Source organism: Ursus arctos, unplaced genomic scaffold, assembly GCF_023065955.2.
Source record: "Ursus arctos isolate Adak ecotype North America unplaced genomic scaffold, UrsArc2.0 scaffold_20, whole genome shotgun sequence".
Taxonomy (NCBI): Eukaryota; Metazoa; Chordata; class Mammalia; order Carnivora; family Ursidae; genus Ursus; species Ursus arctos.
The window spans coordinates 51117430-51131779 of NW_026622875.1; the positions used below are offsets into that span (position 1 = coordinate 51117430).

At 47.9% G+C, this 14350-nt stretch overlaps 1 protein-coding gene across 1 annotated transcript in view; it reads right to left on the bottom strand.

Annotated features, from left to right (window-relative positions):
• The window catches only part of ITGA9 (integrin subunit alpha 9), a 326573-nt gene that overhangs the window by 156635 nt on the left and 155588 nt on the right, over nt 1–14350 (bottom strand). The window contains exon 16 of the mRNA XM_026496718.4: nt 2475–2624. Coding sequence (XP_026352503.2) covers nt 2475–2624 — 150 coding nt within the window. The remainder of the gene's footprint in view (nt 1–2474; nt 2625–14350) is intronic.

Genomic DNA, 14350 nt, shown 5'->3' on the forward strand with positions numbered 1-14350 from the left:
ACAAGGGCCTCAGACCACATGATTGTAGACCCTGTCTTCATGGCCCTCCCCTTTCCCTCATACTAGACATTCAGCCATATGGAAGACCATTAGTATCCATCAGTCTTTCCTCCTCTGTTAGCCTGTCAAAGCCCTCTAGCCTTGAGTGTCCAAATCCTACTTCTTCCTTGGCTCCAGCCCATTCTCCCTTTCTCCATAGAACACCTTCTCCTCAGCTGGAAGTGGTCTCTGGAGTGAAACACTCACACACACTAATCTGAATCTCACTTTCTTCTCTGTACACGTTTTTCCTGTAAGCCCACTGATGGCAGTAATGTTTTCTCTTTTTATCAAGTTCTTACATGGAATAGACGCTCAATTGACTGAATTGCTTTGGGATTTATTATAGTCCTTTTAAATACTCTTCTGGTTAAGGGATAAAACAAGTTGCCCATGTACCAACATGGGCTCGGTGCCTTTTAGTTGAAGAGAATACAGTATTTAAATCCTAATGTTATCTCGCAACATGACTTGAAGAGCTCTAATGAGGTTATTCCTCTCTACGGAAGAGGTTAGATGCTCTCTTGTGGAACTGTCATAAATACACACACGGGCTGAAATTCAGCTCTGCTTGCTGGAGTGCGCCTTGCTCTCAGAATCTTTCTCCCCCTCAAACTGAGTCAACATCTGGAAGACACATGGAGGATGATCATTAAATTAGCCCCACCACCATCACCTAATCAGGAAAAGGAGAAAAAGCAAGGATCACTCTCCCAGCATATTTCCCAGACTCCTGGACAATCTTTCTAATCTAAGAACAATATTTTTCTTTCATTTTAATTTCAATCAAAGAATCACATGTTTAAAAAAAATAATGACCCCCTGCCACACACCTCCCTATACTGAGTCCTGCTCTCCAGAGGCAACCACTATTGCCCATGTCCACATGTTTCTTTTGAGAATTAATCAGATTTAGACATTATTTTACTGAATTCCTGCCACAATGGACAAGAATTTCTCTCTCCTCCACCTTCCTGATTTTGACAGGCAAATCACTAGTCTTAGCTCCTCTCCTGCAGTGGTTCTCAAACATCAGCTGGTACTTGTGTTTTGAAAGCGTTCATGTTTGAAATCAAAAGAAGGACCTAAAAAGTCGGTATTGCCAATAGGCTGTGTGTGTATGTGTAGAAGGCACTGGGAGCCCTGTCCACATCCGTGTACGACTCTGCCTATCCCCCAGTTCATGTGAGTGTAGGCAGCTAATGGCTCACATCTGCATCCTTCCCCCAGAGAACTGTCCGAAGCTGAAGGGGATCTCCTTCAAGGAGACCTACACTCCCCTCCTACGTGGGACAGCCAGCTAATGGTTGACTAACATGGGACACAAAAGGCCAGCCCCCTTGCCTCAAGAAGACAACTTTTTGGTGTAATTTATGCTCCTGAGTTCCCCAGCTCAGCTAAGGGTAGCCTAGCTGAGGCCACATCCTTGCTCAGTCCCTTCCACTTTCCTCACTTTTTTAAGTTTCTCCCATGTGCTCTCAAATCCCTGCCTCAGGCTCTGCTTCTAGGGAACCGGACCCAAGACCATATGGGAGATACTTTGGTAGAGAACTGGGTTGCCTTGGTAAAAATATCACCACTTAATTGAACATCTGGATGCACATGTCAAACCTCAAACACTTCTCTGTGATTTTGTTCACAATTCTAATCTGCAAGGCATGGCTCACTTGACATGCTAGTTTTCCCCTAAGCTCAGCGCAGTCGGCAGGAGGGTGGGGCCGGCGAGTGGTTCCACAGCTTTGCTCCCATTCTGCACAGAAGTCTAGTTTAGCCAAAAGGCAGTTTTGCCTGACCATCCCCCCACGAGGGTCCTGGATCTGTGGTGATCTTGGGTGTTGAGGAAAGACTGAAAACAGTCTTGGGACCACAGATTCTTTGCATATTTCCGGGATAGCAGTGAGCGCTGCTTGTCTCACGGACGGCTCAGGGCAGACGGCAGCACTGCGGCAGAGTCAGCTCACAGGCTCACTCCTGCTTGGAGGACCTGTACCTGACATGGCTCTGAAGCGCATCAGACAGGATGGGTGGCCCACCAGCACTTGCCCTGTGCTGGGCTCCAGGGATGCTTGGGTTGGAAATTTCTAACTCAACCACCAATTCTATAAGATGACGTTCTTGCCTCTTCACTCCACTCACACCCTCACCAAGAAAACATTTAGTGAGCACCTACTATGTGATCTGATCTGAAAATGGTCTAGGAACAGGGGTCAAGTGGAGGGGCCAAGTAACCAGTTCATGACCTCAAAGGGATTATAAGTTTAGTGTGTTTAGATCATGTAGTTCTTACACGCAAGCCCCCAAATCATATATTGGCTCATTCTGCAGATCAGAGAAGGGAGGCGCAGAGAGGGGCTATGCCCAGGAAGACAGGGCCACAACTTCTGCCATAGGCTCCTGCCACCCTGGGTCCCAGCCGAGAGCTTCAAGGTTCTGACCTGATTCTTTTGGGCGATCTTCTGTCCCTTTTTCCAGCGGAGCACCGGTGTCAGAGCTGGCAGCTCTCTCTCCTCCTGTCCGGTCACGTGCTCGCCCAGGCTGTAGGCGGCTTCAAACACGATGGGACTGATGACGTCCTGCACTCTCCGCTGAAACAATAAACAAGCACGCGCATTAGCTGCTAATACTGGCCGACATGTGCAGAGCACTTCACAGTTTACAAAGACCTTCCACATGGATTGCTTCATACGACCCTCACAGCCAGCCTTGTGAGGTAAGATTTTATTGCTCTCATATTTTAGATGAGGTAACTGAGGCGGAGAGCAGCGAACGTCTTGTCCAAGGTCACCTTGCTAATGAGCGGGGGCTTCCCCACTCTACCCAGCGTGGCGCTAAATCATCTTCTCTTTAGCATATGGAACACATTACATTACTCGTCTTCCAAATATTCCTACAAGCCAGCTGACGGGCGGGGGAGCATCTGCACTCACACTGTAGGCTAACCCTTTGCATTCGTGGTATCTGGATGACCAAAGGTCTTTTGTATGGCGGTAACTATGGCTCTTGTGCTGGGGCAGGAGAGCCAGTGACACTGAGGAGCCTATTATCTTCCCAGGGTTAGGTATCTGCGGAGCCAGGATGGAAAGTCTTATCTCTGGCCTTATGTTCTTTCCTTAGAAACCCAAAGGCTTTAAGACCCAAAGGAATGAATGACAGGTTGATAGTCACAACAGGAAAGGAGAGGGAAGGGGCGCCTGGGTGGCTCAGTCATTAAGCGTCTGCCTTCCGCTCAGGGCGTGATCCCAGCGTTCCGGGCCCCGCATCAGGCTCCTCTGCTGGAAGCCTGCTTCTTCCTCTCCCGCTCCCCCTGCTTGTGTTCCCTCTCTTGCTGGCTGTCTCTATCTCTGTCAAATAAATAAATAAAATCTGAAAAAAAAAAAAAAAGGAAAGAAGGAAGGAAGGGAAAAAAGCAGACAGACATTGAACACCTATGAGATTCCAGGCACCGTGCCCCGTGTTCTAGACTGATGAGCAACATACCCGAGCCCTGTGAACTCGGACTTTTTATCCTCTACCATACAGAAAAGGAAAAGGGAGTTATAAGGATACGTTCCCCGGGGCACAAGGCTGATAAGGATTTGAGTCATATCTGTTCAACACCTTTTGGCACAAGATGTCACCATCTCTAGGGGACTCAGGGTCCCCCAGTCTCAGTCTCCTCTCACAGGCAGGGGCAAAGGGTAGGCAGTCCCACATTAGGGCCAGTACACCCTATGGGAGGTGGGCTTCCAAGTGGAGGGGGGCAAATCTGAGACGTGGCATGCATAAGCCAAGTCCCCGCTGCTCCGCACCTGTCATGGGCAGGGAGCCAGCAGAGAAGCACGGCGGCCCTGTCAGGGACTGAGAGAAGCTAGGCAGGTGGGCAGAAGCCAACCACAGGGCCAAGAGCAGAGGTGAGGATGCCACACCGCTCTCTGTGTGAAGTTTGGTGGAATTTCAAACACATTAGGGCTGTGTTCAAAATAGTAGAAAGTTGTAAAGTTCTCAAGCAGTGCACAGTGAGCAACCTGCCCCCATCCCGCCCTGACACCCAGCGCCCCTCTCCAGAGGCAGGCACGCCTGCCAGGTTTTGGATATTGGTCCAGTCTAAGCAGATGCGGGCAAATCACAGTTGGTGGCATGCTGCAGTTCATTTTCCTCGCTTAGCATGTATGCTGGAGCTGGCTGAGTCAGTCACAGAACTCCCGCACATGACGACGTGTTGTTGTGGATGCCCTTACCGACCAACGTGTGCACTCGAATCTGCTTTAACAAGCGAATGGGTGTCAGTCAGCCCATCCACAAAGCAGCAGCATTCTCCCAGATGGGGTCTAGGAACCTCAGTTCCCTGGGAGGGGAATAAATAAAAAGGGTCTATGATCAAACAAGTTGGGGAGGGTGGTGGGGGGGGAGAGCAGGTGAAACAAAGTTAAAGAGGGTTTTTATTCTGTTTTGTTTCTTTCTGTTTTTATTGCAATTGCCTCTGAAAAAGGGTAGGGTTGTCTGTGGAGCAGACACTCAGAGGCAATGGAGGGCAGCACAGGAATCTCCCACAGCAGCCCAGGAAAGGAGGTGGCACCAGAGCCAGGGCGCTGCGGGGCGGGGAGCCAGATGTGGCCACACCTGCCGCGCGTGGGGACAGAGGACTCTGGGGGTGGGGCCCTGAGTGGCCAGGAGATGATATATCTTTGTATTCAGGAAAGAATTCAGCTGGGACTAGATTCAATCATTCAGCATAACTAAAATATAGGACCTCTCCAGGCGAGTTATGGGGAAGCCTTTTGCATAAACTGCTTCCAGAAAATTCTCTTGACCTTCAGATTTTAGGGACAGATATATTACCTATGTCCGTTCTGGGAGCAAAACACACTCCTGAGAAACAGATCTCCTCTGCCTTGCTGACTTTGCTAAGCAGCATTTAAAGACTGTTGGGGATGTGGAAAATAACAGTGCAATCTTCATGGCTTTACAAATAAACGCTTCAGTGTTTGCTTTTTTTAAAGATTGACTATCCTAAGGCTTTGCATTTAAATCCTTCACAGTGAAGTCAGTCAGTTATCATGTTTTCATTCTTGGGGGAAAGTGGGGAAGACAGAAGTAACTCATCATTTCCTGGCTACCGAATGCGTGTATTCCAGAGACGGGGCTGAGACGTTACTTTCCCGAATCTGCATATCTACTGACCTGATAGATTATTGCTCCCATCTTGCAGACGAGGCAACAGACGCCTAAGAGTTCAAATAGATTGCACTCCACCGCAAAGCTCGTAGTAAGTGGTAGAACCAGAAGTAAAACTGCTTTCCCTAAAGTCCATAAATTACTATTTAAAGGTTATCCCAACTGCTTTAGGTTCCAACACCACCCTCTCAAAAATCACCTGTTAACTTAAGAGGGTATGGGGTGGGGGTGCTGTTTCTCACACAAGTCTGTGAGCACTGTTCTTAGACACATGGCCGTTCGAGCCAGGCTCACCGCGGAGAGAAACCATACTGGTGCGGCGTGCTGGGGGTGAGGAATGAGGTCTGTCATCTAGGCGTGCAGATGCTGTGCTCTGGCACTGATTGCAAGAACCTGTTTTAACTAAGCAGCTGGGAGAAGCGGGTCTTATTCTACGTCCAGGTAGCTCTGGGCAGAAGGGAAGGAAACCACACCGAGCCGCGGGCGCGCAGAGGAGGCTGCAGCATCCTGAAAGGCGCCAACGCCCCCAGGAGGACATCCCCCCTCCCACGCTGTGTTTGCTTTATCTGAGCTGCGAAGGAAAAGCAACAGCAACATTTAGTGGTTTCCTTTTCATTTCTGAAAGCTTCCCTCAGATCAGCACTGCAATTAGTGGAGGAACTCCTGAGGACAGAGGAGGATTAGCGTTCTGGCACAGACCGTAATCACGGAGATGTTACTGCTTAAAAAAAAAAAATCACCACTACGAACTGAAGCTTCTAACACTGAACACTTATTTGACAGACCAAAAGGCAAGAATCTACCTTTTCGCACTAAAAATCTACAGGAGTTTCCGGATTCTGAAAGCTGAAGGAGCCCCTGTGGAGAACACCCCCTGGGTCAGTGGCAGAATTTGCGGTGGCTGAGGTTTAACAGGAAACTTACTATATGCTCAACTTGAAACTTACTGGGTGCTTACTTTACACCAGGCAATGTGCTGGGCCTAAGGGAGACAGAGATGAGAGACTCTCGGGGAGATGGGTGATCAATGACCATCTAGTGCAACACGCACAGAAGAGGCTTTGGGGACATAAATGGGGGACATCTGATTCGGACAGAGGGTTAAAAGGCTTCCCAAAGGAGGTGCCCCAGGCTCAGCTGTACGACTGACGGACATCGGCCAGAGAGCAAGCAAGAAGCACGGCAGGTCCAGCAGGGTGGAGAGGATACGGGATGCCCAATGGATTGCATGTGATTCCCAAAGACAGGGAGGTGGTCTTATAGGGAGGAATAGGGACGGAAGAGTCTGCAGCAGAGAACCGATCTCATGGGGACTCACAGGTTGTGCTGACTTCATCCTCTGAGGTGGGAAGAATTGTGAGGAGGGTAAGGTGATGCTAGAGGCTGTGTTTGAGAAAAATCCTTCTGGTTTCTTGCACTGGTAAGGGTGAGATGGCAAGGAGGGAGGCCAGTGAGGAAGCTGAGTTCTAGAAAGATCCCTCTAACTGTAGAATGGAAGTAGATTGATGGGGGGCAGGCCTGGGGACAGGCAGGATAGGAGGAGGCTGCCATAGGGCTTCAGAGGAAAGATTGTGAAGGCCTTTGCCAGGACACAGCAGTGGTGATGGAGCAAAGGGGAGGGATGGGAGGGTGACTTAGAAGGAAGAGGTGGTAGGACTTGGGAACAGGATATGATTCCCTAGTGTTCAGCTTGCGTGAGTGCGTGGACACATGTCACTCAACATCATGGTACCAGGACAAGGACAGGTGTGCAACGAGCTTGGGCGTAGACATACTGAGCTTTGTTACAACATAGAAATCCCCTTCCTGGCTCCAGACTACCTCTGCAAGGAATCTCCCCGAATATACTGATACGGGCCTAAACCTCAGTGCTTCCTTTTGTCTTCCACAAAACTGTCCCCCTGCTCCAGTGTCCAGGGTCAGCCTTCCCTAGTTCCGGCTCCTACAAATCCACCATATGTCCTTTGCCTAGACCATGAGCTCATCCAACCATCTTCCCAAAGATGGGCTTTGCCCTCCTTTGGACTACAACCTCCTCCTTCCTCAGCTCACCTCACATGCAAAGACATTCTCTTGGGGCCCCTCGGGAGGGCTGTGGGGTCTTGCAGAGTCTGCTGGCAAGAGGCAGTGAGAACCTCAGGGCAACATGCCTTCCTACGGACTCCCAATCCCTTATGGAGAGTCCTTCAGGCTTTTCCTTCTAACTGATCACCTTTCTCTGAAAATGAAACAGAAGTAACTCAGATGGAAACTCCTGCAGGGGAGGCCCACGACATGCAGGTGCCACCCACCACCAAGGCTGCTCTGCTCCATTATCCTGGGGTGTCCAGGCAGTTGTCAGAGGCCTCAAAGTCTTTGTCTCCTTGGTTTGTTGAATCAGAATTCTCACTGGTGAGTATAATTAGTATCAAATCACAATAACCCACCTACCTGCCCGGAAAAGGCCATGCATTACTATGTGGGGGAAACCTCCCCCCTAGGGTAATTTGATTCCGACCTTCGCTCTAAGACCTGAAGTAAGCAGGCCCTGAGCTCTGTGCACCCCGGACCTGCCTCGAGAATTAGAAACCTACCTCTCAGCTGCTTTTCCCCAAGAAACAAAGCGTTTTCATCTTTCTTAGCTAACTAGCAGCTGTAGGGGTCAACTAAATGAAAACAGGAAGGGCTGGCCTTACTTTAAATGTGCAAATAACACAGAAGGTCAGCAAATAAGCCGCTAGCATTAAGCCAGATAATTGGTTTCGGAAAAACCTTCTAAGTGTTTTTTAAAGAGGCCTTGGTATTTTTTTCTTTTTCCAAACATGTGTTTTTTTTTTTTTTTTTTTTTTTTGGTCCCTTCCCTGGATCCTTTCTGCCTCTTTCTCCCTACACAGGGCTCTACTTCTGCTCATGATGGCCACGCCCTGGAACGAGAAACCCCCGAAAGTGGAACCGAAAGTGGAATGCTTTTTCCTTTCTTTCTCTGATCATAGGATTACAATGGCAGTTAAATGGTTCAGGCAGTTTAAAATTCTCAGAAGCTTGAAGACTCTTTTAAAAGCAAAGGTGAGGATTTTACATTTCTAGTAATAATAGAGTAACACTGTAGAGCTACCCTCAACACAGATGACAACTAGCAGGGCTGGACCCCCCCCCCACAGGTGCGTGTGAGAGCACACATGCACTCACGCACACACACGTGTGCATGCACAGGCATGCACCTGTTGAAAGGTATTCAAGAACTACAAAGAGAGGCAGGACTTCAGAGTCTAGGGTCCCAACCCTAAGGAGAGGACAATGAGGGGACCCCAACATGTGGAGGCACGAACCCCTTAAGCTGTGTGTGGATTTGGAAGCGGTGTGGAACGGGCAGCAAAGAAACAAAACATGAAGGGGTGATTCAGAGGCCCAGCGTCTGAGCCAAGTTCCTGCCAGTCTTATGAGTCTGTGAAGATGAAACTTAAAGCTAAGGGCTACTAAGGTGGCCTGGACTTGAGGGCCAAGATCCCAAAGAGAAGAGAAGCATCCAGAGGCTGATATCTGACACCATCTTTCCTCCCAGGCCCTGGGGCTGAGAGATGCAGAAACCCAGCAGAAGGCGGTGGTCAAGACAAGAAAAGGTCTACTGAAGGCATGCCGGACACAGCGGAAGACCGGTGATCCAGAAGGAAAATATCTGGATTGAAGCACAGAGACGAAAAAGGATGGAATACTCAGAAATGTCAGAGGCCACAGTGAGAGGGATAATAGATTTATAATGATACAATAATCTTGATAAATATACAAAAACCTAGCACTACGACTAGCACACTGTAGGTGAGCAATAAATGGTACCTCTTATTTTTATCATAATTTTTTAAATGGCAACTTTGAAAATCTATAAAAAAAAACCACCACTGTCCTATTACAAAATGAATTCAGAATGAATTCTTATTATGAACTCTACTTGTAGCAAGAACAGATTTCTCATTTTATGAGAGAAAAAACTGAGGCCAAGTGTGATTTCATTTAGAGTTCTATAAATTTAAAAAATAAACAAAAATTTAAATTAAAGCTGAGGGGAAAAAGTCCTGGAAATAATTTTAAGCAAAATTTTGCGAAAAGCACAACTCACTAAGAGAGTCCTACGAGACGAGATTTACCCTGGAAAGAGACAAAGCTTTATCTTTGGAGGAGTTCAGTTATAAACACTGACTAGACAGAGCTCTGAAAAACAGCTGAATTCAAAGAACTCCAGTAATGCTGTCATGAGAGGCGGAAATAAGTGGTGAGCAATGCAGTACATCTTGTTTCTGAAAGTTTCTCGAGGAGATTAGAGATTTTAATTATGACAACAGATTATACATAATATCTTATGGAGATAGATATCATTATTAGTCTGGTATGTATTATTCTCTGGCAAGCATCCATGCTCAGAAAGCTATCAATGACTCTTCAATTGACATATCTGCATACATTATGTATGAAAATCACATAACCCACTGAAGCTTTTTTCTTGTTAAAGATAAAACAACGTCTAGCTGGATATCTGGAAAATGGTTTGCTCTTGTGTTTGAGAGTTTCTGTGTGTGGGTGTGTGTGTGTGGGGGTGTTGTTTATGTAGCTGATTTGTATGTTTATATGTTTTGTGATTTTGTTTTGTTTCTTTTTCTCTGCATCCATTCCAAAATATGCCAGTGGGGGATCAGAACTTTTGACCATTTAGAAACAATCTTCTAAGACCATGTCACATCCTTGTATAATGTTCTTTGCAAACAGACATGTTAATTACATTCACAGATAATTACGCACATCATTTGTCAACTAAACAACACCAGACAAAATTGGCCCAGCGTGAAGATTATCCAGTCTATGTGTCCCGTAGGGAAAACCAAATTTTGGCTTCTAATCTACTGCCCCGCCCTTCTTCTCTTAATTCTATCTTCCCTTCTCCTATCCCCAAACCCCCACAGTGGCTTGTAAAAATATTTGCAGGTCAATAGGAAACTAACACAGAAGAAAATGCTAAAAACGTAACCCATAAAAGCAAAATGAGCAAAGCTGACCCAGGCAGGTTTTCCTGCTCCCCACCACCCTTCTCCCATATCATCTCAGCCATCAGTCCTATATCCGGTTGGCATGTCAGCCTCAGTCCTCACATCAGGACAGACGCTCTAGGATGGCCAGAGTTAAAAGCAGCCTTTGTGCTGCCACTCAGTGGTAATCAAGTGCCGACTGGGTCATGAGGACACTGGGGTTCGGTGGGGGAGGGTGGTGTGGCTGGAGGGCTGGCATCCTCAAAGGAAAGTTTCACAGAAGGAGCAGACTTGAGCTGGGCCTTGAAGGGTAGAATCCTGTTTTGTAGGGAGAAGGCCATTCCAGACGTGGGAACAGCATGAGCAGGGGCACAGGTGGTGTCAGCCATGGGACCTGAGGAGATGCACTTGGCTCAGTTGTATCCCTGTCCTCACGAGGTTACTTATCTCAGCTCAAGATACAGAGAGAGGAGATCAACATCCCAGGGTTTTCAACTGCCTGCTGAGCCAAGTGGGTCCCCGCCCCTCATCCCCATGTCTCCTTCACCTAACAGGCAGAGACTACTGACATAAGATGGTCCTGGGTCCGGGGGAGTCCCAGCTCCATCTCTTATTGTGTGATGTTGGTTACTTCGTCTCTCTGAACCTGTTTTCACAGATGTAAGATGGGCTAGTTGACACAATCTTCTCTTTGTGACTGGAAGACTGGAGACCAAACATGTCGAGCACCATGGAGAGCTCCTCAGTAAAAGCCAGTGGCACCTGCCTTATCATCATCACCATCATCACTATCACCCTCGGCACCACCTGAGAAGGGGCTGTGGAGCAAGATCACAGGGTGAGGGGCAGGAAGGAGTTGCAGACAGCGGAGGGAAAGTAGGCTAGAACCAGGTTACAGGACCTTGAAAAAAGGCGAAGGCCTTTCAAATTCCATGGGCAATGGGGACTGTCATGAATTTTGTAAGCCAGTCTTGGAATACGAACCACAGAGGTGATCTAACAGATTGACGGGGGATGCAAAGGGAGGAGGACAGGACATTTACAAGGCTGGTGCACCCATCTCCCTGCTGCATGTCAGCTGTCTTAGGCTCACAGCTACCTCTTACAGAGAAACGTCCTTGGTTAAAAGGGAGCCACATTATGAAACAGGTTTTATGCTCCCACTCCTCCACACTGGCAATGACTGACTGCCATTCCTTGTTAAAAGGCAGGACAACTTTGTGGTGTACTTCACGCCCCAGAGCTCCCCCGCAGGATGAGGCCGAGGCCGGTCTTCAGCTGGGACCCTGCCCCCAGCCTCCTACTCTACTTGTTGCCCTTTCCTGAGAGCACCCCCCAATAAATCCTATGCAAGTAAATCCATAGCTCAAGCTCTGCATCTAGTAACCTGACCTCACATAGTAACTCAGGGTTATAAAAAGTTGTGGCGGCAGCCATACTTCTATACATACACACACAATACATAAACTATGGACTTGGACATAGGGAGAGACAATCCCTGCTTGCTCAACATCCATCTTCAATCCTGTGGCACACCCAAGGGGAATCCCTATGCCCCCCTCCATGAAAGAGATGAAAACACTGAGGGCCAAGAAGTGAAGAGACTCACCGAGATCACAGGGCCAGCACCCCTTCCTCTGCACCCCTAGATTCTGTGAAGGAGTGTGAATGCATCAGAGTCAGAGAAGAGAGGGGGTTTCTGTCCAGGGAAGTCTTTGAACCATGGTCAGGAGGAATGCCTCCTACAGCTCTGTGGATCCTGTGGCTCCCAGCCTCTTACCAGGAGGGAAATGTGGCAGACGAGGCAGCACTCTGAGGGCTGTGAATGGTCTCGAAAGTGACCCAGTCAGGCCCCGCGAGCTCCCAGGGGATGCTGGTCTATAGGTGGCAAATTCCTCCTTGTTCGCGCTCTGGCCTGTGCAACCAGCGCTGGGTCATGATGTCATAACTAACCCTCGTGCCTGCCTCTACTGCCAAGCTGTGCGATCAAAGTTGTGCAAGGGGCAGAAATCAGACTCCCAAGGCAGCTCATCCCACATCAGCTTTGATCTCTGTTTCTTTTAATGATTATAGTGATGTTGTAAAATACTATAAAAGGGGTGGGTGTTTAGTTGGGTCAGGTAGTGCTAAAAAAAAATCACTGTTTTAAAGTATCATGTCAAAAAGGGTTCTGCATCTTCACACAGTAACACATGTCCACCATTAAAGCTGGACTACTGAGGCGAGCAGTTTCCATTCCACCCACTACAGATGTCAGGGGAGTCTCATACACAGCGGGATGCCATTATTGCCTGCCCCCGATGCCCTTTACCAGCTAGCATACCCCCACCCCACGCTGCTCCCGGCATTGGCTCCCAACAGCTCACACCCACAAACTTCTTCAGAGATGGCCTCTGGCTGAGGGGAGCCATCTCCTCCAGAGACGCCCCTTCAGAGGAGGCTCTGTGACAGGCAGAATTCTAAGGTGACCCCTGCTCTTGGATAACCCCCTCCCCTTGAGTGTGAGAAGGACTATAACCGTGACACATGTCACCCCTACGATTATGTTGCATTATATGGCAATGGTGAAGGGATTTTGCAGATGTCAGTAAGATCCCAAATCCACTGAATTTGAGTTCATCAACAGGGAGATTACCTGGGTGGGCCTACGCAGGTGAATCCTTTATAGGTGGGCTTCGGTTTTCTCTGAACTAAGAGACTGGACTCAGGAGAGACACTCTTTCTGCCGACCTTGAGGAAGCAAGCCACCGTGGCCTCTAAGCCGCAAAGAAATGAAGTCTACCACCAACCACGTGGGCCTGGAAAAAGACACCAAGCCTCAGACAAGACCTGGATGACAACCTGGACTGTAGCTCTGAGGCCCTGGGCCAGGGGACCCAGGTCAGCGGGGCCCAGGCTCCTGACCCACAGAAACTGTAAGATGATAAATGGGTGTTGTTTTAAGCTGTTCAATCTGTAAGTTTTTCTGTATCACAGAAATGTGATAAAATGTGCCCCACTCCCCTGGCGGGCTGATGCAGAGGTCAAACAGCCCATCCTGCCGGTCTCTGGATGGATGAGCTCCATGGTGCGATTCAGACTCTGAGGCTGCCTTGTGGGACCAGGCTGAGGCTCAACTTCTCCAGAGACCACGTCCTTAACCCAACATTTCCCTGCCCCCATCTGTCTCCCTCATTTCTGAAAGTCCTCCCCCTGCCATCAATCTCAGGCAGAAGTCCTCACTCCGGATACTGTTCCTGGGCAAGCGGATGTGAGATACCATATAATAAATCCCATCTTGACTTTGTTGGCTGCAATATCCTTAAAGAGATGAGAGAAGCTAGATGAAGCAGGATGGTGACCCCAAGCTCAGGTCCGGCCAAAACACAAGCACATCCAGGACGACCGTGCGTTGAGTGTGGAGTTCCACACAGGCTACCACGCTGACCATTATGCTCCTCTACTTTCAACTCAGAGTTTTACTGTGCCCTCCTACTAGTTATTCTCAAAAGGAACAGAACTAGCATTCTGTGAGTAAGGTCTTGGAGCTCAGGGGTGGATTAAAGATACAGATCAGCCCCAGGCCTCCTCAAGACAAACTTTTTCCTTTCTTTCTTTCTTAGAGCCGCTCACAAATCACCTTTGTCTCCAGCGCACACAGCTCTGAGTTTTATGAAGGGCAGAGTGGCAAGAAAGATTCAAAATTAATAAAAGAACTGGGGCTTGGAGCATCCACAAAATTAGTAATGGGCTCCTCATCCCTGAAGAGTATGATGCATGTCATGCGAACTGTAGACTTGTTTGTTTTTCTACTTGCAACCAAAATTACATCTTAAACCAGAGGTTCTCAACCTAGAAGAGAATTCAGGGGTCTGTGACTTGGATGGAGATAAAAAAATTACATCTTCATTTTTATTAACCTCTCACTGAAATTCAGCATTTCCTTTCATTATAAATGTAGGCAGCAAACCACTGAAGTATTATAAAGACTTATGACTCTGTCAGCAATAGAAATCTGAGATATTTTCACATTACACTGCAGTTGGAGAGGTCCTGAAATATTGTTCAGGCTCATCAATACTTCAAAATTGTAAGTGCTCATTATTTAATGTATTCATAAAAAGTAATAATATTACAAATGTGAGTTTTCTTTTTAACACTGATAGCTGAATTTCAATATAAAT